The following is a 24,836-nucleotide window of genomic DNA, read 5'->3' as shown; positions in this document are numbered from 1 at the left end:
CCATCAGTAACACACTACAACGGCAGGGAATCAAATCCCGCAGTGCCAGACGTGTTCCGCTGCTGAAGCCAGTGCATGTCCATGCCCGTCTGAAGTTTGCCAGAGAGCACATGGATGATACAGCAGAGGATTGGGAGAATGTCATGTGGTCAGATGAAACCAAAGTAGCACTTTTTGGTATAAACTCAACTCGTCGTGTTTGGAGGAAGAAGAATACTGAGTTGCATCCCAAGAACACCATACCTACTGTGAAGCATGGGGGTGGAAACATCATGCTATGGGGCTGTTTTTCTGCCAAGGGGACAGGACGACTGATCCGTGTTAAGGACAGAATGAATGGGGCCATGTATCGTGAGATTTTGAGCCAAAACCTCCTTCCATCAGTGAGAACTGAAGATGAAACGAGGCTGGGTCTTCCAACATGACAATGATCCAAAACACACCGCCCGGGCAACAAAGGAGTGGCTCCGTAAGAAGCATTTGAAAGTCCTGGAGTGGCCTAGCCAGTCTCCAGACCTCAACCCCATAGAAAATCTGTGGCGGGAGTTGAAAGTCCGTGTTGCTCGGCGACAGCCCCAAAACATCACTGCTCTCGAGAAGATCTGCATGGAGGAATGGGCCAAAATACCAGCTACTGTGTGTGCAAACCTGGTAAAGACCTATAGTAAACGTTTGACCTCTGTTATTGCCAACAAAGGTTATGTTACAAAGTATTGAGTTGTATTTTTGTTATTGACCAAATACTTATTTTCCACCCTGATTTACGAATAAATTCTTTACAAATCCTACCATGTGGATTCATGGATTTTTTTTTCACATTCTGTCTCTCACAGTTGAAGTGTACCTCTGGTGCAAATTACTGACCTCTGTCATCATTTTAGGTGGGGGAACTTGCACAATCGGTGGCTGACTAAATACTTTTTTGCCCCACTGTATATTACATAAAAGTTAAGCAGTAAGAGCTGTTTGCAGTAGAGCTCCAAACAGCTCTAAGCTGCCAAATCAGGTGTGTTTGAACCAAAATCCACCACGACCATGCTGATCATTAGTACCAATGATGTAGGAATATATAAACAAAAATAAATACATTTTGTAACTTTATTTTTCTGACGGGTAATAAAATAAATGTTGACCTGCAGTAAACATTGGCTAGAGACAATTTGTCTTTAAGACAATAAACACCCAGACAACATTAACCACTGAGGTGGAACAGTTTAATCACACAGTAACTACAAACGCATTTTGTCAACTTAAAAACACAAACTTTGAGTGAACCAATCTGTGTGCTGTGTAATAGGAAAATCACAAATTTAAAGGAATGACACAGCAACTTCCAATAAAAATTCTCTTCTCCCTGGATGAAGGCTTTTCTCCTCCTTGTCTTTCCTGTATGCCAGAAGATGACATGTGACTGCCCCCTGGTGGTCACTTCTCTATCAGTGAGTCCAGCTGCTCCTGCAGGGAGGCCAGCTGTTGGAGCAGAAAATAGAGGGCGTGATTGATGCCCAGCAGCACCGTGGTGTAATTGGAGGGTAAGTGGATGATGATTAACATGTCTTTTCACATTAATTTGCTGCAGTCATTTGTCAATACAAACAACGACCCTAGACAGTGGGTGGCCACTATGCCATAGCTACAAAAAGGACTCCCCTGGTAGCTGCTGTCAAATTAAATTGCGCTTGATTGGTTTTCAACTTTGCTATTAGGCATGAAAAATGTTGGGTTGAAAAAGAATAGCAAACACAACACCATCCGCCGACATGATATTTGACATTCATTCAAGAGAAATTCATGCAAAGTGCTGAAGGCTGTAGAAAGCTCACAGTGAGCACTGATCCTTGGCTTTTACAAAAAGGTTCTTACCTGCTCCATCTCCCGCTCCTCCTGCTGAATAATCTCATCCAACAAGGCTTGGAAACGGTTCTGTAAGAGCAGAGAGGCAAACAAGGTTTGTTTGTAAATAATCATTCTGTACATTCGATAATCTTTAATCCTACAACTGTTTACAACTTGCATAGTTCCCATTTCTGTATAGCTGTATATCCCAGATTCTGTAAAGTTATTTATTTCATATTCTGTATAGTTTTTTCATATTTATATCCTGTTCATATCCTGTACATAGCTTGTACTCACTACAGCCTGTACATACTTATAGTTATAGAATATTCACAACATACTTCATACCGTGTACATTATAACATACCATAATAGACCCATTTCTGTAATATACTCACATATCTATATTATTGCTAATATATATTGTAATATATCTATATCACTAAAGCACTTCTGGATGGATGCAAACTGCATTTCGTTGCCCTGTACCTGTGCATGTGCAATGACAATAAAGTTGAATTCTATTCTATTCTATTTGAGTCGACATGCTGAGCCTCATTAAATTGTGATGGCTTTAAATGTGTGTCGGCCTGGGCTGCTCGTGTCAGTATCTCCTCTCTGACAGAAAGGCCACTTGGAATGCCAGTCAGAGGCAGCTGACCTTTTCCATGTGACTGTGATAATAACGACTGGAGATGGGGCTCTGACGGTCCCAAAACACTGAGCAATGAGAGCGTTAAATGGCAACGTAGGAAGGGTCGTGTCTGCTCATGTTTTACTCATTGTAAATTCTCCACTAAAGAGTGCTGGGCATAAGAATGAACTTTCAGCTCCTTTTTTGTGCATGGAAAAACCTACAGAGAAAAAGGCTAGCAGCAGAGATGCAAGATTCTGGGTTTTAAAATAACCATTTAAAAAAATAATGTCCTCCAACAATGTGTGAAATCAGCTGTTATTTAGGTTTCCCGCCACCTTTGAGAGAATTTATGCTGCATGAACAATTTTGCCTCCAAGCTCATCTGCATGTTCTTGTTTACGTCTCTGTACATGCAGACCTAGTTTTTGGATGAACGGGTGAAAAAAGTGTGAGTGTTTTCAGTGCTTACTTTGAGGGCCTGGTTTTCCACTTTCATGATGAGCTCCTCCTGCTGTTTCTTGCGGGCACGAGTTTCCTGAAGCTTGGCCTTAATGTTGTTGATCTGCACCTGGTACTCCATAACTGCAGGACACAGTGGGAGGTTCATGTGTGAGGGCTGTCATAAAAACACTTATGTGCTGCAAAGAGGAGGCAAAAAAGGTTGGAGGGCGAAGATGATGTGACATAATTTGAGACACTACACTTGCCACGGGGACAAGATATGCAGCTTAGCTTGCTGAACCATAAGGATGCTTCCAGTTCAGTTTGACAAATTATCCATAATGGGAACAATCAGTTGACTTAAAAGGACACGAATCAGCAGGATGCAGTTCTATAAAGACACAACTAAATCAGTCTGCTTTGTGCACCACACAGAGTTCTCATCAAATCCACCATGTCTCACAGAAACCCGTGGCTCCACCACCAATCAACCATCTTATAACTAATTGTATCCATTCACCGTTTTCCCCTGGCTCCAAATTCTGACAAAGCTGTTGTAATGCAAACTATCTAACAATAAGGAGGCCATGTGAATCCATTCATTCAACTTTTACAGCTATGCATGGATGCCATCATCATGCATGGCCTGGCTCCAACATATTGAGAAGGGCTCCGCCAAGATGCTACAGTTGAGCTGGCCAGCAGTGCTGCCTGACTGACAGTTCTATGTATCTAGCTAAGGAGGTATTGTGCTGTCAAACTGGACAGCTCCCTGAGCCTCCTGCTGAGCCACAACACCTGTCAGACTGGTTAGTTGAAGAGGAGAGCTGAGAGCTGTCAGAATGAGCATCTCTGTGGGTGAGGGCGCAGCACGTGTATTTAAGTAAGGCTATTTATTTGAATGTGTGTGATGAGCTAGAAAATTCCACTTCGATTAAAAGTTCAGACACCTTGCTCAGGTTATTTTTGACCTCTACTTCGACAAGTATCTCTGGGCAGCCAAGCCCACTTTCTTGGCTGTGACTGCTGCAACTGAAAAATGAACAACTGTTGGTATACAGAGGAAGTCGGCTAAGAGAAAGAGAATTATCTCTGTGGTGTAAACTGCAAGCACGGCATGAAAGATTGCATAATTCTAATGCAGCACTTACTTCACATCCACCTGGGTGTGCACACACACACACACTCTCTTTACTGCATAATGTATAAAGAATCACATATAATAATCACATCTATCTCTCCTGTGTTTAGTTGTTAAGTTGTTTTCATAAAATAAAAAAAATAAAAAATCTGATTAGGGATGCTGGTGAGAGATTTTTAACAACAAAATGTAATTTATATCAGTTGGACTGCAGCTAGTGATGATTTTATTTATGAGTTAATGCAGCAATGAAAACTATATACGATGACTTGTATATAGTTTTCTGCCTCATACCTATCTGGTTGTTTCTATCACTTTCATTCTGTGCAGAATCGGACTCATTAAGTTTGTCCTGGAGCTGCTGGACCAGATCATCCTCTGTGTCCATGATATTCAGGTCCTCATCTTCATGCCGGTCCCCTTCGTCCTCCTCGTCCTCACTTGAACTGCTGATGTCATTGAAGATCTCCCTCAGTTCATCATGCTGGACTGGTGATGCAGAAAGCACATTAGCGTTAGAAACGCAAACACAAAGATGGAAACAGCGAGAATTTAGAGCACTTGCTCTGGGATTAATCTAGGTCACAGAGCCAACAGTCTACTGGAGCTTTAAAACTGGGCTTATATGACAGGAAGGAATAAATGTGGAGTCCAAACAACCAGCCTGCTCTTCTCTTACATGGCAAAAATAACTCTGCTCCAACACTTGGCAGTACAGTAGAAGTCACTCAAGCATGAACCACTAGATAGTTTAGCCACATACCTCAAGGTATGGGAAGGAATGAAAGGAGGAAATAAAATGAAATGAGGTAAAAAGGTTAGGGAAATGTTTTGTTCATAATTGCTTGTTACAGCAGCACTAATTTGTTCATGACTGTTTTATGAACAATCTGATTAGCTTTATGGATAGATCATTTCGTATGCATGTGTAGGGCTGTTCGATATAACGATATATATCGGATGACGATATAAAAACATCTATCGTTTCATTTTACGCTATCGTTTGTTTCGTGGTGTCGCAAAATAAACTGTTTACGGCAATATTTTTTCATCGTTTTGATGTTACTGTAGTGGCTATATTCATTTCTTAAAGTTCTCTCTTTCTCTTAAGCTGGGCAGACACTGTGCGATTTTTTTCAGTCGCGTTATTCAGCTCCTGCTCAAACTGTACGATTGACTTGCAGGGGTTAGAAGTTGGTAGGTCATGATGCAGGGTGTCACACTATACAGCCGATGCTGTGATGCGACCCGAGTGCTCACACTGTGCGTCCATAAAAATGAAGGTTATAACAGAAAATCTGACGCTCGCTCTCCCTCTCCGTCTTTCACTCACACAAACACGCACAGCACCACCATCAACTTTGCTAAATTGCTAATGAAAAACATTGATCAGGCAGCTGTGATTGAGCAGCAATGTCCATCCAACTATTTTCATGGTTGTTGTGGTTATGATCATTTTGTGAGGCCATAGTTCTACAAGTTGTGCCTCCATCGCTTGTGTCCAGATCACACGCTGCACTGCTGTGCTACTCCGTCTTTTTCACCAACATTTATGTGTTTGCGCGTGCACAGTGTGAGCAGCTACGGCGACACCCTCACGACGGTCGTGAGGATTTCAAACCTCTTTGAAATCCTCACGACCAAGCGATTGATGATCGGGAGCTGGTCGTGAGGTGTTAATCGCTTCTCGTTATCCCACGTATACTACACGATGCACGATGAAGGGCCAAAATCGGGGCGATCACTAAAACGGTCGCACGACTGAAAAATCGGCTCAAAATGGGCCAAAAATCGCACAGTGTGAGCCCAGCTTTATATTTAATATAACCACACCACGAACGATTTTATGCGTTGTCGTTAGCAACAACGACAGTAAAACCATCGCGTGTCCGCTTGTTTATTTTCCACATAAACCTTTCACAATAAAGCTCAAGATCCTGTTGAGACTTTTCAAAATAAACCGAATCACGTGAAAGAGTATGCAGTGTTTACGAATGGGAAGCAAAAAAGAGCCGCCAGGTGCTAAAAAACAAACAAACCTTAGAGTCAAACGTTAGAACAGGCTTTTCCCCGCAGCACGCTGTGTAATAAATACTCACAAAGAAAACGGCGGCCGTTACAACTTATGTCTAAAAATGTATAATTTCATGCATCGGTTAAAACACTCGACTCCAGGTACACGAGCTGGAAACACTTCACGCAAGTCGAGCTGCCCGAGATTCACAGAATTTACAGAAACTGTTACATTTTTGTGATTTATATCATTATCAGGACGATACATGTCTTATATCGGGATATGAGATTTTGGTCATATTGCACAGCCCTATGCATGTGTACATATGTCTCTTCCAGAGTAAAGAAAAGTTTAGGAATTGCATCCTAATTACACGATGTGTTCACTAGTATTCTGAGTCTTAATGATTCAGATAACCATTTTTAAATGTTCATCCCAATTATAATGCTATTATTAAAAAAACTAAATCAATCAAGCTTTATTGCGCGTGTTCATATAGGTCAGCTAAAAGGCCTGGGTAGCAGAACATGTTCTCTTTTTTAGCTGAATTGAGAAGCTGGCTGAGCATTATAACAGAGTGTACCACATCTTATTTCACACGACTTTTTAAAATTAAGTTTTATTTACCAGAGGACCCATGACCCATCTTGTGTCCTGAGGTCCCAGGTGAGGAATCCAGGTTGGCCAGAGAGCTGTGTTGATCTGCTTCCTTGGACTCATCCTCTGCGATAACCTCCCATCCTGATAACTAGGTTAAGGGTTGGCACACCTTCTGCAGATTCCTTTAACCTTCAGAGGGCCTAAACTAAAGTAAAAGACTTGTGGTCTTTTGAATAATCCTACTTCAAAAAAAGACCTGAAGGGTCAAATTAGATGCAGAGAAACTGTCTCAGTTTTAACATTCATTAGTGCCATGTTTATCTCCCCAGCTGTATGCAAGCACTAAAATTAAAATAAGAATCTTTGCTTCACTGTGACCAACTAAGCAATGATAATCATCAGTCCATCTCAATTAACACACAGCAAGCAGCCACTCAAGGCAGCCTCGCTATGCTCTTATTCTGTCAGGCAAGTTTAGGGTTTCATTAAAGCACTAATAGCTTCCTCGCACAGTGCATATCTCTCGCAAAGGCATCAGGGAAAGTCAAATCAGGTGAACCATGTAACCATGCAGGAGTCAGGAAAGCCACTTGGGCCTAACTTCAACATATTTTACATGGTAAATTAAACAGAGATTATGTTTGACCTAAAAGACAAAGAGTGGTAATTATGTGACGCTTCTGAAAAACTGACTAGATTTCACGTTACAAGTAATGGCCAGCTGATTCTGCCTTACTCTGAAGTACTTTTAAAGATGTAATACACACTATTGTTTTGATGGTTTATATACACCATAGGTGTCAAACTCTGGCCCGCGGGCCAAATCTGGCCCGCAGCCTAATTACATTTGGCCCGCAAAGCCATGCCAAATTACTATTAGAGCTGGCCTACTGGTATTATACAGCTAATATATATATTGTTTAGTATTAAGCTTTGCTTGTTCCATATTCAGTTTTTCAGCAAAATGTGTTTGAGTCCATAAGAAAAGATTAATTCTTATATCTGGAGGAATAAATATATTTCAATAAATATTAACGTTAGCCCGCGACTTTGTTCCAGTTTTGAATTTTGGCCCACTGTGTATTTGAGTTTGACACCCCTGATATACACCGTTACTATTGTCCTAAGATGGACGTGCAGAATGTTTAGGTGTCAAAAAGGATACGGACGCTGACAGCGTCAGCATCTGTGCTCAGCAATCTCTTCACTTCCTTTTCCACATCAGGAGATTCAATGTACTGCAAGAGACAGAGAGATCGAGTTACTTGTAGTATTAGCTGCATCTCTCTTGCCTTATCTTACACACACACACACACACACACACACACACACACACACACACACACACACACACACACACACACACACACACACACACACACACACCAAGGTAGCAGCTGGCCACATGCCAGAGAGTACATTAGCGATTAAAAACAGAAGGGGCCAAATCAATATGGCTCAGCTCTGCACCTTCAGGAAGATTTATTCAGAAGACAAAGTAGACAAAGTGTAGTGCTCCAGCTCCACTCGCTTTCACTTTGATCAAAGCAATAGTGAAATAGCTTTTTTGCATGCCTTTGGGGGAAACTAAGATGGAAAGGCTTTATTTATATGTAAATCTTAGTTTTCACTTTTACCATAGTTCCTGTTTTATGAAATGTAAATGTCTTGTTGGAAGAGAGCCTAGGAAAAAGATGGATCATCAAACGAGATGCTAAGGAGATGGATGGGACACGGGAGGGGATTGCTGTAGGGAAAATGAAAAATGTCAGAACCTTTTTTTTCGCAGTCTTCCGAAATCTCCTCTTGCGCGTGTTCTTCAGAGGGCAGGTGACTAAAGAGCAAAACAATGGGATTAGCGAAGCCAAAAATCAGTCCACTACCCAAGGAGGGGACATTATGTTTCCTGAACTGCTGATATGCCAAGTTTTCAATATAAACAAGTCAAAAAGCTGCTGTCTGTATATAATTACTTACTGCCGTGATTCCAAACAAATTTCTTGTCCTTGTCTTTATCCTTCTTTTTGGTCTTGGGGTCAGTGCCAGTTGGCTCTTCCAAAGGGGGGTAAAGGTCTCCATCTAGTGTACACACGAGCATCTAACCCGTGGATGGGAAAAATGAATGCAAAATACCATGCTGATTAATCTGTACTGCACTGCACTGTAACTGGGGAAAATAAATTTACATAACACGTATCTAAAATCCAAAATGTACTTTTATTTTAAACCAATAAAATAATGGAAAACTGTAAAAATTATTTATTTCCAGTCTCTTGCTTACCTGGCAGACATCTGCGGTCTTGTAAAACGTCTTCTTGTCCACCGTTTTGAGTGACTCAATCATGCAGGGGAGATCAACCAGTTTGCAGGCCAAAGGAACACGGTCTACTCTAACTATGCCATGACGGCCATCAGCTACAAATAAGAGGGACAAATGACTGTTAAGGGGACATGTGGGTGACAATTCTTTAACTAGATCCATTAGTATGCTACAATCATTGTTACATTTAAATAACAAAAAGAATGAAACTGGTATAGAAATATGTACAACGTTCAAAATTCTGGACCCGACTGTAAATGAATAACAAGACAGGGAGACAGCGTTAATTAAACCAGTGCCAAGATTGTGAGCAGCTTACGGTGCAACTCAATGGTGAGTCTGTCCTTCATGTTCATACTGCTAGACTGTGCAATCCTTCTTACTGTTGAGGCATACTCCTGCAAAAGAAAGAAAAATGAAGCCAGATCATATTGGTGGTGATAAAACTGAATTTCCATCAAACAATGAATTTCTGCAAGTGCAAAAGTCTCACCGAAGGAAGCCTGAGGACAAACTGGCTCTCCAGCTCATAAGGGGCATCCTCCTTACTCTTGGAACCGACCTTCCCAACTAAAATCAAAACACATCACCATAATGAAAGTGTTAAAATATGTCTTGCTTGCTATATGCTGACAAACTACAAAGTTTGTCATTCTACTTTAACATTAAAATATACAGTACATTATGGAACTCATTTTTCCTATTTTGAAGTAAGAAGTAATATAGTATCTAATATCTTAATCTCTGGCTCTCTTCCACTGTCTTTTTTTCACAGTGTCAGATGGACGCCACTCCTGAAGCCTGATTCTGCTGGAGGTTTCTTCCTGTTAAAAAGGAGTTTTTCCTTTGTCTTCTCACTGAATGCTTACTCATAGCATTCCGTTTGATTGCTGTGGGTTTCTCTGTATTATTGTAGGGTCTTTACCTTACAATATAAAACTCCTTGAGGCAACTGTTGTTGTGATTTGGCGCTATACAAATGAAAGTCAGTTCAATTGAATCATTGGCTGGACGGACTCGTCTGTGGACCATTTAAAGCATTTTCAGTACCTTAGCTGGGCATTTTCTCTTACATACATTATATCTCAGGGGCAAAAACTACACTCCACCACATTTTTTGACAGCTTTAATTACTGATCACTTTATAGTCTTTCATGTTCTTCCCGTGGAAAGAAATCTCCAAGTTTGGTGATTTTATATGCATTATTTTACTTTGAGTGTTCTTTGTTTTGCTTTTTTTTAAACTTGTGGAAAATTGTCTTTAATGGTGTGAGGTTTTCACTGGGCAGCAACACTAGAAATACACACTAGTGTACAAACACTCGTATATAAACACTAACTACTATCTTAAGTACCTACAACAGTAAAGTTTATTTCAGTGCTGACAAAAAAGGAAATTATAATGTAATAAGCTAAAAATGTAAATAGCCAAACCATTTTTATTTCTCACAGTGCGTATATGCAAACCAACAAACGTTATTATTAGTTCAATATAACATTTAGTTTATTATATTATACTATGAATGAATAAATGAACGAAAAAATAACCAACGTTCCAACCAAATGTACTCTGAATCTCTTTTCAAATTCTATCACGAATGTCTTTACATCAAAAGTAAAACACAGATAATTACAGCTAATTAAGGTTACTTGTGCATCTTACATTAATGACGTCTACCACACTGTGGAACAATAACACTATAGGAGATTATACACAATGTTCAAAAGACAGGAACGATAAACGCTAATTTGCGAACACAGTTGTTAAAATTTGCCACCGACAACATGTTTTGTTTCATCATCACCATTATTGTTACTATCATTGAGTTATATCAGCTTCATCTTAATAACCGACAACGAAAAGTGTTTCCTTACCTCGCAAAAGTGGAGGCTACGAGGCTAACAGCTAGTTATCTTTAGCATAAGGATAAGGGCAGAGGATTTTAACGTACCTTTCAGTTTAGATGTCATCGTCGTTTAGAAGTTTAGATGGTGCAGCTGTATAAATATATTTCAATGCTAAACACGCATAAACATGACGATTCTGACTGACAAAAACGAGACTTCTTAGCTACACAGTGATAGCATAATCACGAGCAAAAACAATAGTGTTGCTTAGGGCTTTGCCACTTTCAATACCTCCTCGGAAATTTGTGTTTTCTTAATCTTGGCTGTACAACTCGTATGTCTGAGCATTAAATTACAAATTATAGGCATATTTCAGTTAATAATTAAGTAATTATAATATATATGTGTGCATATTTTTGTACTGCCATGTTATTAAATAAGGACTAACAGTGAAAGTTAGTTAGTTTGTTTTTCAGCGCATGACAGTAAAATATAAAAATTCCGATAATTTGGAACGTCCCACGCGACCATCTGTATCACGAGACTTGTCAATCGTACTTTTAAAAAAACAAAAAAATAACGAATATTCTTTATCCAATATAGTTAAATGTATCTATAAATATTTAAAATTATTATTTGATGTTCGTATCGTTACGCTAAATGGTCTGTCAGTAAAAGAGTAGGAAGGAAGTAGGAAAGAGGAAATACCACAGGAAATATGCGGCTATTTTTTATTTAAAGTTATTCTATTAAGAATTAAACTGTAATTAAACCGTAATCTAAAATAAACGCTAAGTTCGTTATTATATTTGGTTTACTATTATTATTATTTATTTATTTTTTAATACGACACAAATCGATAGCCTAAAGGACTGTTGGACTCACTTCCCGGTAAACACGCTATCGTCAAATATTTCATAATAAAAGATTTCGGGGAAAACTATCAGCGCTAATAAGAAGCAAACTTCCAAGAAAACTGCCAGATAGACATTTTTATTTATCTAGAAGGTTTTCTTTTTGCGGTATTAAATTTTTCCACTGGCGTTGATTTTAGCCATCCACGGTACGGTGGTGTGCTTTTAATTTGAAACATAAAATTACACCTTCTGGAAAAATTACTTTTCCCTTCCGGGCCGGAATTGGTTTCTCTTTTGCTGTCGTCTTTCTGTTGTCCACTCCCCTTCGTTTATGAATAATATTTGCACAAGTTTATTTTTTACCTTCGGCGACGTTGCAGCATTTGGCCGCCGAAAGCCGAAATGGTGTTTAAAGTGACTGTCAGCAGTGCCCGGAGGGCAACAAGGACGCTGTGGCTGCTCGCGCTAGTAAGCCTGCCTGTTTGCATCAGTGTTTGCCGAGCATCATCACCTCAGGAAGACAGTGCCATGGAGAACATCGTTACTGAGAAAAAGGCTGAGGAGAGCCACAGACAAGACAGCGCTGACCTGCTGATCTTTATCCTGCTCCTCACCCTCACCATCCTGACCATCTGGTTGTTCAAACATCGGCGGTTCAGGTTTCTCCACGAAACCGGGCTGGCAATGATTTATGGTAAGATGGTCCATCGTGACAGAGAGACGTCATCCGAGCTGTTACACTCATTGTGTCCTAATAGTTAGATTTTGAACAGACGAATGTCAACACCAGGCTTGATAAGTTCGCCCCTTTTAACACATTTATGCTGCAGGACTGTTCCGGTTTATGTTGTGATTGAGCAAGCGTAATTTAACGACAGTGGACGCCTCTTTTACACTGCTTAATCTTAGAAATTACATCTCAGCACCTAAGCAGTTTCGACAAATACTGTCTTATGAATCCTACTGAATTTTAGTTCTTAAATAACTTGTTTTTGCTTTTGCTTTTTCGTGCAAGTCACAAGTGATTATTTGGACAAATGCCAATCATGAGTGTGTAACTGGACTTTGCTTCCACTTCTGTATATTGAATTTCAGGAGTATTGTTAGAAATCTTCCAACCTGTAGAAGAGGAAGTGGTCGTGCCACCGTAGAATCATTTACATTTTGCCTCACAACCCAGCTGCTTCACATTTAACAGATAATTAATAACTTCTGCTTGGCTGTGCAGAGCTTTTAGAGTCTAGACATTCACAAATGACTCATTTTTAGTTTTTATGAAGGCTCCATAGGGCGGATAGTAACATTATGCTATTATTTTTGCTGTGACATTACTGTCTACTACATGGTTACCAAACCATGCATTACTACCAATAGTAACAGATGTTTGATCTGAGCATTTTAGGTCAAGATCAGATCACAAATCCAAAATTTGATCAAAATAGCTGGAAAGATGATTGTCATCCTGCCTCCATTTTCTCTCCATGAGATATTTAAAGAGTCGGTGATAAAGAAGGGACGGAAAATCACTACAGATATAAATCCCATCTTTTATAAAGAATATGAGTCCTCTGGAAAAAAGGTACAGGATACCAGACATGTTGTGATTTTTGTGTTATTTTGTGTGACATATTCCCCTCGGTTGTCCAAGACAAATTTCTCCCACTGGAGACAATATGGCCTAATCTAATCTAAACTAATTGAAATTCTAATTTGCTGGTACAGTATCTGATAGGGTAATTTATTTTCACATGGATGTGTTAAGACTTTAATTTGAGATCCAGAGCTGTTAGGTACGTGTGTGATGTTCAGAGTAGACCTTTGTTTAAAAATATTTTTTTGTACAAATGAATCCCACTGAAACATTTAATACCATCTGTAGTATCAGGTAGCCTGAAACTACACTCGCCATCCGTTTCTGTGGCGACGTGCCATAAACTGTTAAAAATCCTGTATTAATCAACTCTTCTCTCTCTCCTGTTTTTTTTTTTTTTTTTTGTCTTTCGTTTTTATGAATTTTTCCCCAGGCTTAATTGTTGGAGTGATTTTGCGTTATGGCATCATTCATGTTCCTCTGGATGTTGGCAACATCACCTTGAATTGCCAGGTCAATGCCAGCCCTGCCACTCTGCTGGTCAATGTAAGCGGCAAGTTCTACGAGTACACATTGAAAGGGGAGATCAGTGGCAACGACATGAAGGATAATGAGATGCTGCGCAAGGTATACTGTGTCGTGTTATTATTTGAATTTGATGTCTACATACAAGCAGTTGTGTTACAGAGATGGGCAATTATTTTCCTAAGGGACTATGTAAAACTGGGACTGTTGTGGAGGACGGTGCCAGTAAATTGAACTCAGTATTAATTTTATCTGTGTATAAGTTATTGGTACAGCCCTCCACAAGAGTCCCAGTTTCTCCTGTATCCCCTTGAGAAGCTTCATTGCCCACCCCTGAGCTGGAGCAATCAGATGATTTAATCATCAGCAAAGACATAATTATCAGTTATTTTACACTGAAATGATAGCAGATGTTTAAATCTGCAAGCACCGATGATCAAAACCAGCTACCCTTCTGATATTTTAAATACAACATAACTAACCAATGCAAGAGAGAAATCATAGGTTAATTTGTAATGGGATTAAATGGTGGTTTTAGTTTTTTGTAAGCTGAATGATTTGTATTTCTCTTTATGTAATACAAATTCTTTATTATCAATATTAAGTAGCTATTTCAATTTTAAAACAATAGCTCTACATCTAGATCAAATCAGTTTGAAGACTATTAAACAGGGCCTGAAATGTTCTGTTAAAATAACTGGCAGAATGCCTTTATTAGTGATACAGAATGTAAAAGAAACCATAAAAGTACTTGTTTTACGGTTGTCATGTGCTGGGGTGTGTTTGTCACTTTGTACTTTGTCAGTTAAACAGCTGCACAATTACATACAAGCAGTATTCTTGACGCTATTCTAACCACCAAACAAGTAAACAATCTGCTGAACAGGTTTAATCTATTTAAGTCATAATCTCATGCTCAGAAATTGAGGATTGTTTTCCAAACATGAATACATCTAATCCATTGTCAGAGATTGAATCCACATACTGATTTTAATGTAGCACTGCTCTAGATTTAGCATCTAAAAATGGCATTAGCCTTAGTGTGTGTATATGTATGTGGCTAGAAGCTGTCCTCGTTCTGTAACATGCCATTTTACTATTATAGTAGTTTTTTTGTTTATTGTCCTGGAAGCTGTGTCATGATGCCCCATATGGGTCATTTTTGATTAACTGATATTTTAGTCAATCCAAAAATGCAACAGCATAGAAAGAAATATTAATGAAAACAACTTGTTAATTTTCTTTTGATGCAGATCTGTAATTTTGTTCTGTGTTTTGTATAACTCAGGTGACCTTTGACCCTGAAGTGTTCTTCAATATTCTTCTACCGCCTATCATCTTCCATGCTGGCTACAGCTTAAAAAGGGTACAGTATATCATATAAAAAGTCAACATTTATTAAATACATATTTTCAGTATGTATTTGGCTCTTAATTAAATAACTTCATGTCCATTTGTGGTCTCTTTATAGACCGCAGGGGTTTACGTATTCATCAAGATGAATAATTTATTTTATAGTATTTATGCATTTGATTGCTGATCTGGTAACTCTTCTGTCTTTCAGAGACATTTTTTTCGGAACATGGGATCCATCCTGGCTTACGCCTTTCTCGGGACAGTCATTTCCTGTTTTATTATTGGGTAAGAGACTTAATTTGCAATTATTACAAAAAATATTTTATTATTAAAAAAAAAAAGCAAAAACATGAAAGCCATTCATCCTTGTGATTTTACAACCCTTGTGCAACTATGCACATTTAAAGTTATTGTTGTTTATGATGATGGACAAAACCACCTGCTCTTCCTTTTCTTCCATCAGGTTGCTGATGTATGGCTGTGTGACGCTAATGAAGCAGATGGGCCAGCTGAATGGAGACTTTTTCTTCACGGATTGCCTGTTTTTTGGGGCCATTGTCTCTGCCACAGACCCTGGTACATATGATTTTTCTCAGATTTAAAAGTTTTCTTCTACTAACTCAAAGCACATTGTTACATATATTAACTAAAGTAGTGTGCAAAAGGCCTTTCTACCACCACACCGCATCCAGTAAAAGTGACATTTTCAGCTGAATGTTTTTATGTTTGTTCAGCACCTTGAGACTGAGCCATGAATAAGTAAAGTAAAAAATGTATGTAATTCAAAGAATGAACCGGTTTTGTGTCGACATTACTTAACAAGGAGTCCACATACTGTTATTCAAAGCCTCATAAGAAATGGTAGGGGAATAGAGATAAAAGTTGAGGCATGCCAACTGGACTGAAATCATTACCAAAAAAGTCTTATTGGGTGATGAATTCAGATTTGAATTTTTTTAAGTTGTAGCCATTGTCAGTCTGTATGGAGGAGGTCAGGAGAGAGGTGCAAAAGTGAGTGAGTCTGATCTGTCTGATTGGCCAGGACTTAATTTTTCAGCATAACATGGATCACAAGCACACTGCCAGTGCTGTACAAGCATACTTGGATAGAAAAACTCACAATAGAACACTGTCATGGATTAACCTCCCCAGAGCCAGAACCTCAACATTATTGAGGCAGTGTGGCATCATCTTTTCAGAGAATTGAACAAAATCAGCCAACATCCAAAAGAAGAGCTTTAAATATCCTTCAGGAAACCTGGAGAAGTATTCTTGAAGACTGTTTAGAGAAAAGACAAGAAGGCTTTGCCTAAGAGAGTTCAAGCTTTAAATAATAAAGTTGGTCTTACCAATTAAAGCTCATTAAAATTGTACAAAATCTGTTTTTTCCCTTATATACCATATTTCCATGTATGTTTGTAGATGTTGCAATAAATTGCTGCACCCATATTCCAAGCAAAATGTAAAGAAATAAAGGTGGCTCAAGACTTTTGCACAACATTGTATAGCAGCGTTTGGAAGTGAATTTTGACGTATGTTCTCTGTGCCTCACAGTGACAGTCCTGGCCATCTTTAATGAGCTGCAGGTGGACGTGGATCTCTACGCATTACTGTTTGGAGAGAGTGTGCTTAACGATGCCGTGGCCGTGGTTCTGTCCTCGTAAGTTGTCTCCCTTTTTTTTCTTTTTTCGTTTCTTTTTTTGTTGATGGACCTGTGACCTTTTACTAACCTGGTATCAGCTCCCAATAACACCTTGTTAAATGTGAAACAGGTTTGTTAAACTAACACTTGACTTGGTTTTTGTCCCCCGCCACATGGAACTGCTGTAATTTCCACAGAATTGTAAATTTAAAGCGCAGGCAGACTGGAGGGGCCCGGCCCTGTGGAGACACTCAGACCGGCCCGTTGAACGGGTGCACTAAGTAGAGCATGGCATTGTGTGCTTTTGCAGTGCCTTGAGATAAACATGACAAATCACTGGCCATTTGTTTTTAAGACTCTGGCTATTCAACCAGAGATGCAGAACATTGCATTATTTATTCTTTTTTTTCTGTTATTGGTTAAATGTTTTTGATGTTATGAGTCAGCTAAGAGCACATTCCTATTTTCTTTGAAGATACTGTGGGAGCCAAGGGAAAGGCAGAAAGCCAGAATGCTTATAGACAAAATGCCTGGTGATTTGTTCTGCGAGTGTGGGGGCTGTGAAGAGAGAGGGTGAACAAATGTTATTTTACTGTGACACTTGGTTCAAATAGCTATTTATTATACAGCTATTTATTCAAAGATCTGAATCTCTTATTTGGAAATAAACCTTTGCCAAGTTCAGCACATTTGAGCACAAAACTACTTCAGCATAATGTTAAAAAATATATATGTGTATATTAGGGGTGCAATGATACTCGTATCGATATTGAACCGTTCAATACAGTGCTTTCGGTTCGGTACGCATATGTATTGAACAATACAAAATTTGTAATTTATTTTATCAACTTTCCTTCTGACGATGCTGTCTGTGTTGAGCGCTCAGTGAATCTGCGTTCGACTACTCCGCCTAGGCTGCACTGTCGAGCGCAGATCCACTGAGCGCTCAACACAGACAGCATCGTCAGAAGGAAGAGCGCAGGGCAAGCCAGCGAGACAGAAGTTAAGCTCTCCTTGCAACATGGCAAAATGAACCTCCCCCACCCTCATTCAGATCTGGCGTTTGGAATTATTTTGGTTTTCGTATGACCCTGAAGGTAAGCGCGTCATGGACTAAAGTAAAACAGTATGTTGGATGTGCCATGCAATGCTCAATTACATGGGTGGGAACTAGTGTGTTAGCACAGTTAGCTCGTTAACGTGTTGGCCGTCTAGCCCCATGCACGGGGCGATCAGGGGTAGCTCATTAACGGAGATTTGCCGTGTCGTAGCGTTAAGGTCATTTCAACGAGATTAACGCTGACAGCACTAGTGGGAACACAACGAATATGACTGCACGTTTACGCTGACATCATCCTAGTGCAAAGACAAGTGGAAGCAGACAAAAGCAACAAGCATGCATGCTACAAACTTTACCCGAGTCATTTAGACAGCCGTTAGCACATGATTCTCCTTATGGGGACCTGATATGTTTAATATTGTGGCGAGCTCAGACAAGGTGGAGACGGAGGTGTCGTTTGGTCTTGCTTCCCGTGAGCTAGCCAGGGAGCACAGCCGTTTATTGACATCTGCAGAAGAACACTGCCGCTAGCTAACTGCTCAGCGCGGCAACCGCACAGCAACAACAACAACACACAGGGCGCCCTCTGACCCCGGAAGGACACACCGTCGCAGCGAGAGGGCGTCACCCGTCACTATGGCAACATAAACAAAACATAACTGTACAAACAGAACCCCGAACAGCCCTGCCCCGCTACAATATGCTGCTGAGAATATAGCCCAGAAGAAGCGTATAGTATAGCTTTTATTTTGGAAATAGACATTTCTCTGTAATAAACTCTCTTTTCCAAAGATGAGTGATTCCTCAATCAGATACAGGGCTCGCAAAATCGCTAGCCCGACGTCCTGGGGCTAGCGATTTTTCCAGTCGGGCTACCAAAATCTATCTCTGCCCTGCCCGTCGGGCTATCATAGGAAGGAAAAATATATGTCAATGCTTTTGCATTCTTTCGGAAATGTAGCTGGGTAATTATGTCATTGGCATCGATGAGCCACTGTCAATATGTGACATATTGAAATCGCGTTTGAATTTGCGCTTGTTTTTTGCTTTCACTTTGCAATCGCGCGAACTGTGTATAGAGAGCGACAGCATTGATCTGTGAGTGATGATAATTTGCGCACCAATTCCTCTGACATCGTCTTATCAATCGTTAGCTTACTATGCAAACATGACAAGTGAAATCTCCCGCAGCAAGCTTAAACATGTGAGAGGTTGATCGCCTTTTATATGGACGCAAACGCGCGTTGCAACTTCTTATCTGGTGTGCGTCTTTTATTTTGACAGCGAATGCGGACCACTTATGTGCACCTGTGTAAATAACATAATGTTCTGCCGGGTGTGTTGTTGGTTTTCTCTCGATTTCTGAGTCGACAAGCGCCTTTGTTACTGGGACCAGTCATTTTAAGAAAGGCCCCCATTAGAACCCATGAGAAATGCAAGAAATGCATTATTGCTCAGTCTGCAATATCTTTCCCAGAACAAACACCAATTGCAAATAACATACTAAAAACAAACCTGAAAATCTGTTTAAAACAGCGTACTATGTTGCAAAGAGTGAACTACCACTGGCACAATTTAGCAGTCTTTGCAAACTTCAAAAAGCAAATGGACTCGATCTTGGTTCCACTTGCCTCTTACCCGTGACTTCAGTGGAAATTTCAAATTCAGGATCTGACACAGACTGATCCATGTCCTACACAGTTCTTACAAGTTCATAGAAATTTCTGTTCAATTAGAACCAAGTATTTGAGTTGATGATTGTAATTTTTATACAATGTTGTAATTTGTTTTTCAACAATTTTTTGATTAATGTTTTGTTTCCTTTACAATATTATACTTTAATGTATAATATTGTAAAGGAAACAAAACATCAATCAAAAAATTGCTCTCTTTTTTTATTCGGGCTACTTAAATTTATTTTGGGCTACCAAAAACTGAAGAGTCCCTGCCCGAAGGGCTACCAGGGATTTTGAAATTTTGAGAGCCCTGAGAGATATTTATTTTTTTAATTACTTTTGTTTCAGCAACATTAAATTTAAATTTACACTACCCTGTGTTGTGGTGACTAATGCAGGCATTAACTTGTATATGGTACACTTATAAATATTTGCCCTGCCATTGCATAAATACTTGCCATTAAATGTTTGTATTTTGTGTTCATATCAGCTCTATAGTAGCATATCAACCAGAAGGAGACAACAGCCACACCTTTGAGGTTATGGCGATGTTGAAGTCTTTTGGGATTTTCCTGGGAGTTTTCAGCGGCTCATTTGCACTAGGAGTCGCCACTGGAATCGTCACCGCTCTCATATCTTTTTTCGTTTGTTTGGTTGTAGCATTTATTTAGATAAGTTACATGTTGTTGTAGCAGTGCTTAAACAGCAAACAGACTCTTAATGAGCATACGCACATGTGCCATAAATATCAAGAAACTCCTAATAGTGTATTTCATTCAAACCAAGTACATAAAAAGTGCAATCAAATTCAGTTCCAAAATACAAAAAGGGACATGAAGGTTCTTTCAATTTATTTTGGCATTTTAAACTCAACCTGTAAAGTTTTTGTTCAGACCGGACCTTTGTCCTTTGGAATAAAGCATCAATATTTTATCACTTCATTCTGTTTGTTCCCTTGCTAAAGTTAGCGTATGAATTTTGTGTCACAGCCAAAGACTTGTTTTATAAGGTCACAGTCACCATTAACCAAAGAAATTTATTCTCGTGTCCATTTTATTAAGGACATAAAGGGGAAGATTTAACTACACCAAAGCCTTAGTGTTAGCTGGCCAGCATCTATGTCATTTTTTTTACATTCTGAGCAGGGCTACATGAATGTTTTTGTGATAGTCTACGTCAGGGTAGGGGAACTCCAGACCTCAAGGGCCAGTGTCCTGCAGGTTTTAGATATCACCCTGGGTCAACACACCTGAATCAAATGACTAGTTCATTACCAGGCCTCTGGGAGGAGGAATTTAGCCATTTAAATCAGCTGTGTTGGCTCAAGGACACAGCCTGCAGGACACCGGCCCTCGAGGCCTGGAGTTCTCCACCCCGGTCTACATGTTTTCAATTCTAAAATGGTTAGCTTCTTAACACTGAAACATTATCATCAGTATCTCAGTTATACCATGCACTAAATTAGTTTGTGTGAAATACTATATGAAAATGTAGAATAAATGCAAAAAAAGCTGATTAAAATGATTGTGTAACGTTATTCTGACATTAACCTCATTAGAAGCCAACAGTTTCAGACTTCAAATGGAAAGCAGAACTTTATTGGTTCTCTTATTTGTTTTTTTTAATGTCTTAGAATTGAATTATTTGTAAAAAGGTCAACATGAATGGATTTAGCAATATCTGAGTATGTCGTTAAATTCTTTGACTGTGGTGTCCACGTGACTAAATTTACCAAGCTGCGAGACTTCCAGCTGTTGGAAACAGCTCTGTTCTTTCTCATGTCATGGAGCACATTCTTACTGGCTGAGGCTTGTGGTTTCACAGGTAACACACACACAGATCCACACATTCTACGTGTATGGCATACTGTAATTACCAGAATATCAAAAACAAAAAATGAGATTAGTAATTTAGATAATACCGTAATAGTAATTGTGTCCAGCTGGAAGCTTTATGCATCAGAGCATATAGAAATCAGTGCGTATTGATCCCATCTTTATTCTGTGTGTCTCCGTCCCCCTTTGGTGTGCTGCAGGTGTGGTAGCAGTACTCTTCTGTGGAATCACTCAGGCCCATTACACCTACAACAATCTGTCTCCTGAGTCTCAGGACAGAACCAAACAGGTCACTACTTATTCAGTTCTTTTTTTAGATGCTTTAAGTATTGCGTTTTCCTTGTTTTGTTTTGTTTTATGGTGAAGTAGGGTGATGGAGACTCAAAATTAAACAAAAACTGCAGATTGCTTTATCAGTTATCTGCTATTGTAGGTTTGTTGAACAGGTAAAGACACAAAAATCAAAACTTTTCTATGTCTTTATGACATAGCGAATAAAAAAGCGGCATTTTAAGTTTAATTACAATCACAGTCATGCAATCCAAGTTTAACAGCATTTATTGGAAACTCTAGCTTTTTCTTTTATTGTATACATCTATCTATACTTGGATATCAGCTGTCATGTAAAGCATGCTGTTTCTTTTCTTTTGCAGCTGTTTGAACTTTTAAATTTCCTGGCAGAGAACTTCATTTTCTCCTACATGGGATTGACCCTTTTCACGTTCCAAAACCATGTCTTCAATCCGATGTTCATCGTTGGAGCTTTTGTATCTTTTTACATGGCCCTGCCAAGTTCACATAAGCCATGTTAATCCTTGGCTTGAAGCATTATCTACAGCAGTGGGAGACAGATGGAAAGGTGACCATGCAAGGAGTAGCGAGAGTGCAGGCAGATGAGTTTATATAGCATCACAGTGGACAAGACAGGTGAAGAAGAGAGTGTAGGCAGGGTGGAGTGGCTGGAGACTAGCGTCCAGGGTGATTTGAGACAGAAGGATAGACCGATCTCAGAGGAGGTTAATGGATGAAGTGAAGGAGGACATGCAGAGGGTTGGTATAACAGAAGAAAATGCTAGGGATAGGGTAAGATTGAGGCAGATGATTCACTCCCTAAAGGGAACAAAAGAAGTTTATTACAACTAACCACCAAGTAGTAAATAGGCAGGAGACAGCACACCTCATTTGCTTTTGTCCTTAACCATGTTCTTACCCAGGTAGCATTATTCATAGGAAGAGCCGCTAACATTTACCCTCTCTCCTTCCTTCTTAATCTGGGACGACGCAACAAGATCAGATCCAACTTCCAGCACATGATGATGTTTGCAGGTTAGTGGTGTACGGATAAGGATGTTTATTATGTGCCGTCTTAAGCAAAGCGCTTTCCTTTATTAACAGAGTGAAATATAACCAACAGAGATGCTTATTATCTCATCTTGTATACAACATTCTCCATGCTCTGCTTTTTAGGCCTGCGAGGTGCAATGACCTTTGCACTGTCCATCAGGGACACTGCAACATATGCTCGTCAGATGATGTTTTCCACCACTCTGCTCGTGGTCTTCTTCACTGTATGGATTTGTGGGGGTGGTACCACTCAGATGCTGTCCTGCCAGCGCATACGGTATGCCTATCCTTCCTCTGCAAAGTCCAGACTGGATTTGCAGTTAGCATTTGTTTTAACAGTGGGGAAATTTCACAAATAAGTCTGATGCTTGTCTATAAATATTTTGACTTTATGATGCCGGGTGTTTAACTCATCTAGTTATCCTGTCAGGCAAGTATTCGAACAATTATTGAACGTCTTGAAGAATGTGCTGCTCTGTCTTGTCTTTTTTTAATAAGCAGATTTCCTGCTGGTGAACTTGTAAAACGGGGGAAACATGCTTCACAGCACTGTTCTGCTCTGACAGCTTACGACTGCAGCTGATTTACACGTGTTTCTTTTTCTTTAACAGTGTGGGAGTGGACTCGGATCAAGATAACTCTGTGAGTGTGGCACTTATAAACGTGTTGTAGTTATGTAATTGGTGGAAAGTAACTGTAAAGGAAACCAAGACACCTAAACAGTGTTGTCTGTCTTTGTCCAGATGAGTGTTGGTGAAGGTTCAGAGAGAAGGAGCACCAAACAAGAAAGTGCCTGGCTTTTCAGAATTTGGTACAACTTCGACCACAAGTATCCTTTGCTTAATTAGTGTTATTAATATCAAGAAATAATTTTCAAATAAACCATACATGTAGTGTTTTGAATATGTGATAACTCATTAATGACTTCACTTCAACTTACCAGCAGCAGAGGGAGCCCCACTTACAGACTTAACTTCACATTAGGTCATCTTTTGGCTCTGAAATATGAAGGTCAGACTGTTCTATGCATTTAAAATAAATTACCTTATGAAATTACTTTAATTTGGAACATTTTCTTCTGAGGACTGGGATTCATTAAGCATTCATCACACCGTACCAGGAGCTTTCTTTTTGTGTCTAATAGCGGTCTTTTAGTGCTTATTTCACGCGCATTATGTCCTTGACTCGAGCCTCCCTCCAGCTACCTGAAGCCCATCCTGACTCACAGCGGCCCCCCTCTCACAGCCACGCTGCCTCCCTGCTGCGGCCCCCTCGCTCGCTTCCTCACCAGCCCTCAGGCCTTTGAGGTCAGACGCTGGTTTATACAAGAGCTATTTCTGACTGAACTGTGTTGTTTTTTTGTTTTTTTTTTAATCCCATATTACCAGATGGAAAACGGTCATGAATCAACGGTTCAGTTTTCATTTTCAATTTTCATTGTCTCATTGGATGGATAAGGAAACACAAAGCATGGGACAAAATTATAATTGTATTGGTTGAACACAATTTCATCCAATAGCTATGGAGTGCTAAAGTCACATCCTTTTTTCCCCAAATTTGTTGTGTTTCTTTGAACAATTTGTGTTTCTTCTTCCTGCAGAACGAATGCCAGCTGAAGGATGACGACTCTGACCTCATCCTGAGAGACGGTGACATCAACCTGACATATGGCGACATCACAGTCAGTACAGACGCCAGTGGCGCCCACACTAGCGGCGGCCCGGCCTTTGCTGGCGCTGCCACCTCTGATGACTTGGACAGAGAGTTAGCATACGGAGATCACGAGCTGGTGATGAGAGGCACGCGCCTGGTGCTGCCCATGGACGACTCGGAGCCGCCCTTCACAGAGCCCCACCACCGCATGCGGATGTGAAAGTAGTCTTTGAATACAGACCCAGACAACCGTCCGACGCACCCTGACCCGAGCCATTGAGCAAAAGACCAGTACCTGAGTCTCCTCCTATCACCTCTCTCTGCTTTTTTTCCCTTTTCTCTAGCACTTTTGTTCCATCCTTCTTGCCACATTTTCTCACATATTCTATGGGGCAAATCATCGTCTCTACCTCATTGTCTTTCTGCTTATTTCCACACCTTTCTGCCATTACTGTAATAT

At 39.9% G+C, this 24,836-nt stretch overlaps 2 protein-coding genes across 2 annotated transcripts; one reads left to right on the top strand and one right to left on the bottom strand.

Annotated features, from left to right (window-relative positions):
• Positions 1-1,209: 1,209 nt before the first annotated feature.
• taf7 (TAF7 RNA polymerase II, TATA box binding protein (TBP)-associated factor) lies at positions 1,210-11,105 on the bottom strand. The gene is made up of 12 exons (XM_085372926.1): positions 10,942-11,105; positions 9,483-9,559; positions 9,309-9,387; positions 8,951-9,084; positions 8,647-8,767; positions 8,445-8,503; positions 7,835-7,907; positions 6,697-6,810; positions 4,350-4,544; positions 2,943-3,055; positions 1,864-1,923; positions 1,210-1,470 (listed from the first exon to the last, which is right to left on the bottom strand). Exons 1-12 carry the CDS (start codon positions 10,958-10,960, stop codon positions 1,426-1,428), a joined length of 1,089 nt encoding a protein of 362 aa, XP_085229052.1. The 5' UTR covers positions 10,961-11,105; the 3' UTR covers positions 1,210-1,425.
• An 896-nt stretch (positions 11,106-12,001) lies between these two features.
• On the top strand, positions 12,002-24,806 carry slc9a6a (solute carrier family 9 member A6a). The gene is made up of 16 exons (XM_085372921.1): positions 12,002-12,388; positions 13,719-13,912; positions 15,099-15,176; positions 15,375-15,451; positions 15,630-15,742; positions 16,721-16,826; positions 20,035-20,176; positions 21,263-21,368; positions 21,580-21,668; positions 22,033-22,146; positions 22,594-22,705; positions 22,847-23,000; positions 23,335-23,365; positions 23,467-23,552; positions 23,925-24,030; positions 24,324-24,806. The coding sequence occupies exons 1-16, from the start codon at positions 12,097-12,099 to the stop codon at positions 24,594-24,596; spliced, it is 2,073 nt and encodes a 690-aa protein (XP_085229047.1). The 5' UTR covers positions 12,002-12,096; the 3' UTR covers positions 24,597-24,806.
• Positions 24,807-24,836: the final 30 nt, after the last annotated feature.

Source organism: Diplotaxodon limnothrissa, linkage group LG2, assembly GCF_057381915.1.
Source record: "Diplotaxodon limnothrissa isolate DT_005_m linkage group LG2, D_limnothrissa_male_GT1.1, whole genome shotgun sequence".
NCBI lineage: Eukaryota > Metazoa > Chordata > Actinopteri > Cichliformes > Cichlidae > Diplotaxodon > Diplotaxodon limnothrissa.
This window is presented reverse-complemented; position numbering and strand designations above follow the sequence as displayed.

Bases quoted from the DNA above. Each gene is read 5' to 3' on its own strand.
- taf7 (XM_085372926.1), bottom strand. The intron at 4,545-6,696 runs GTAAATAAAACT...CTGCATCACCAG, and splicing joins GATGGGTCATGGGTCCTCTG to TCCAGCATGATGAACTGAGG. The intron at 1,471-1,863 runs GTAAGAACCTTT...CTGCTCCAACAG, and splicing joins AGGAGCGGGAGATGGAGCAG to CTGGCCTCCCTGCAGGAGCA.
- slc9a6a (XM_085372921.1), top strand. From the start codon at position 12,097: ATGGTGTTTAAAGTGACTGTCAGCAGTGCCCGGAGGGCAACAAGGACG. The intron at 15,177-15,374 runs GTACAGTATATC...TCTGTCTTTCAG, and splicing joins CTGGCTACAGCTTAAAAAGG to AGACATTTTTTTCGGAACAT. The intron at 15,452-15,629 runs GTAAGAGACTTA...TTCTTCCATCAG, and splicing joins ATTTCCTGTTTTATTATTGG to GTTGCTGATGTATGGCTGTG.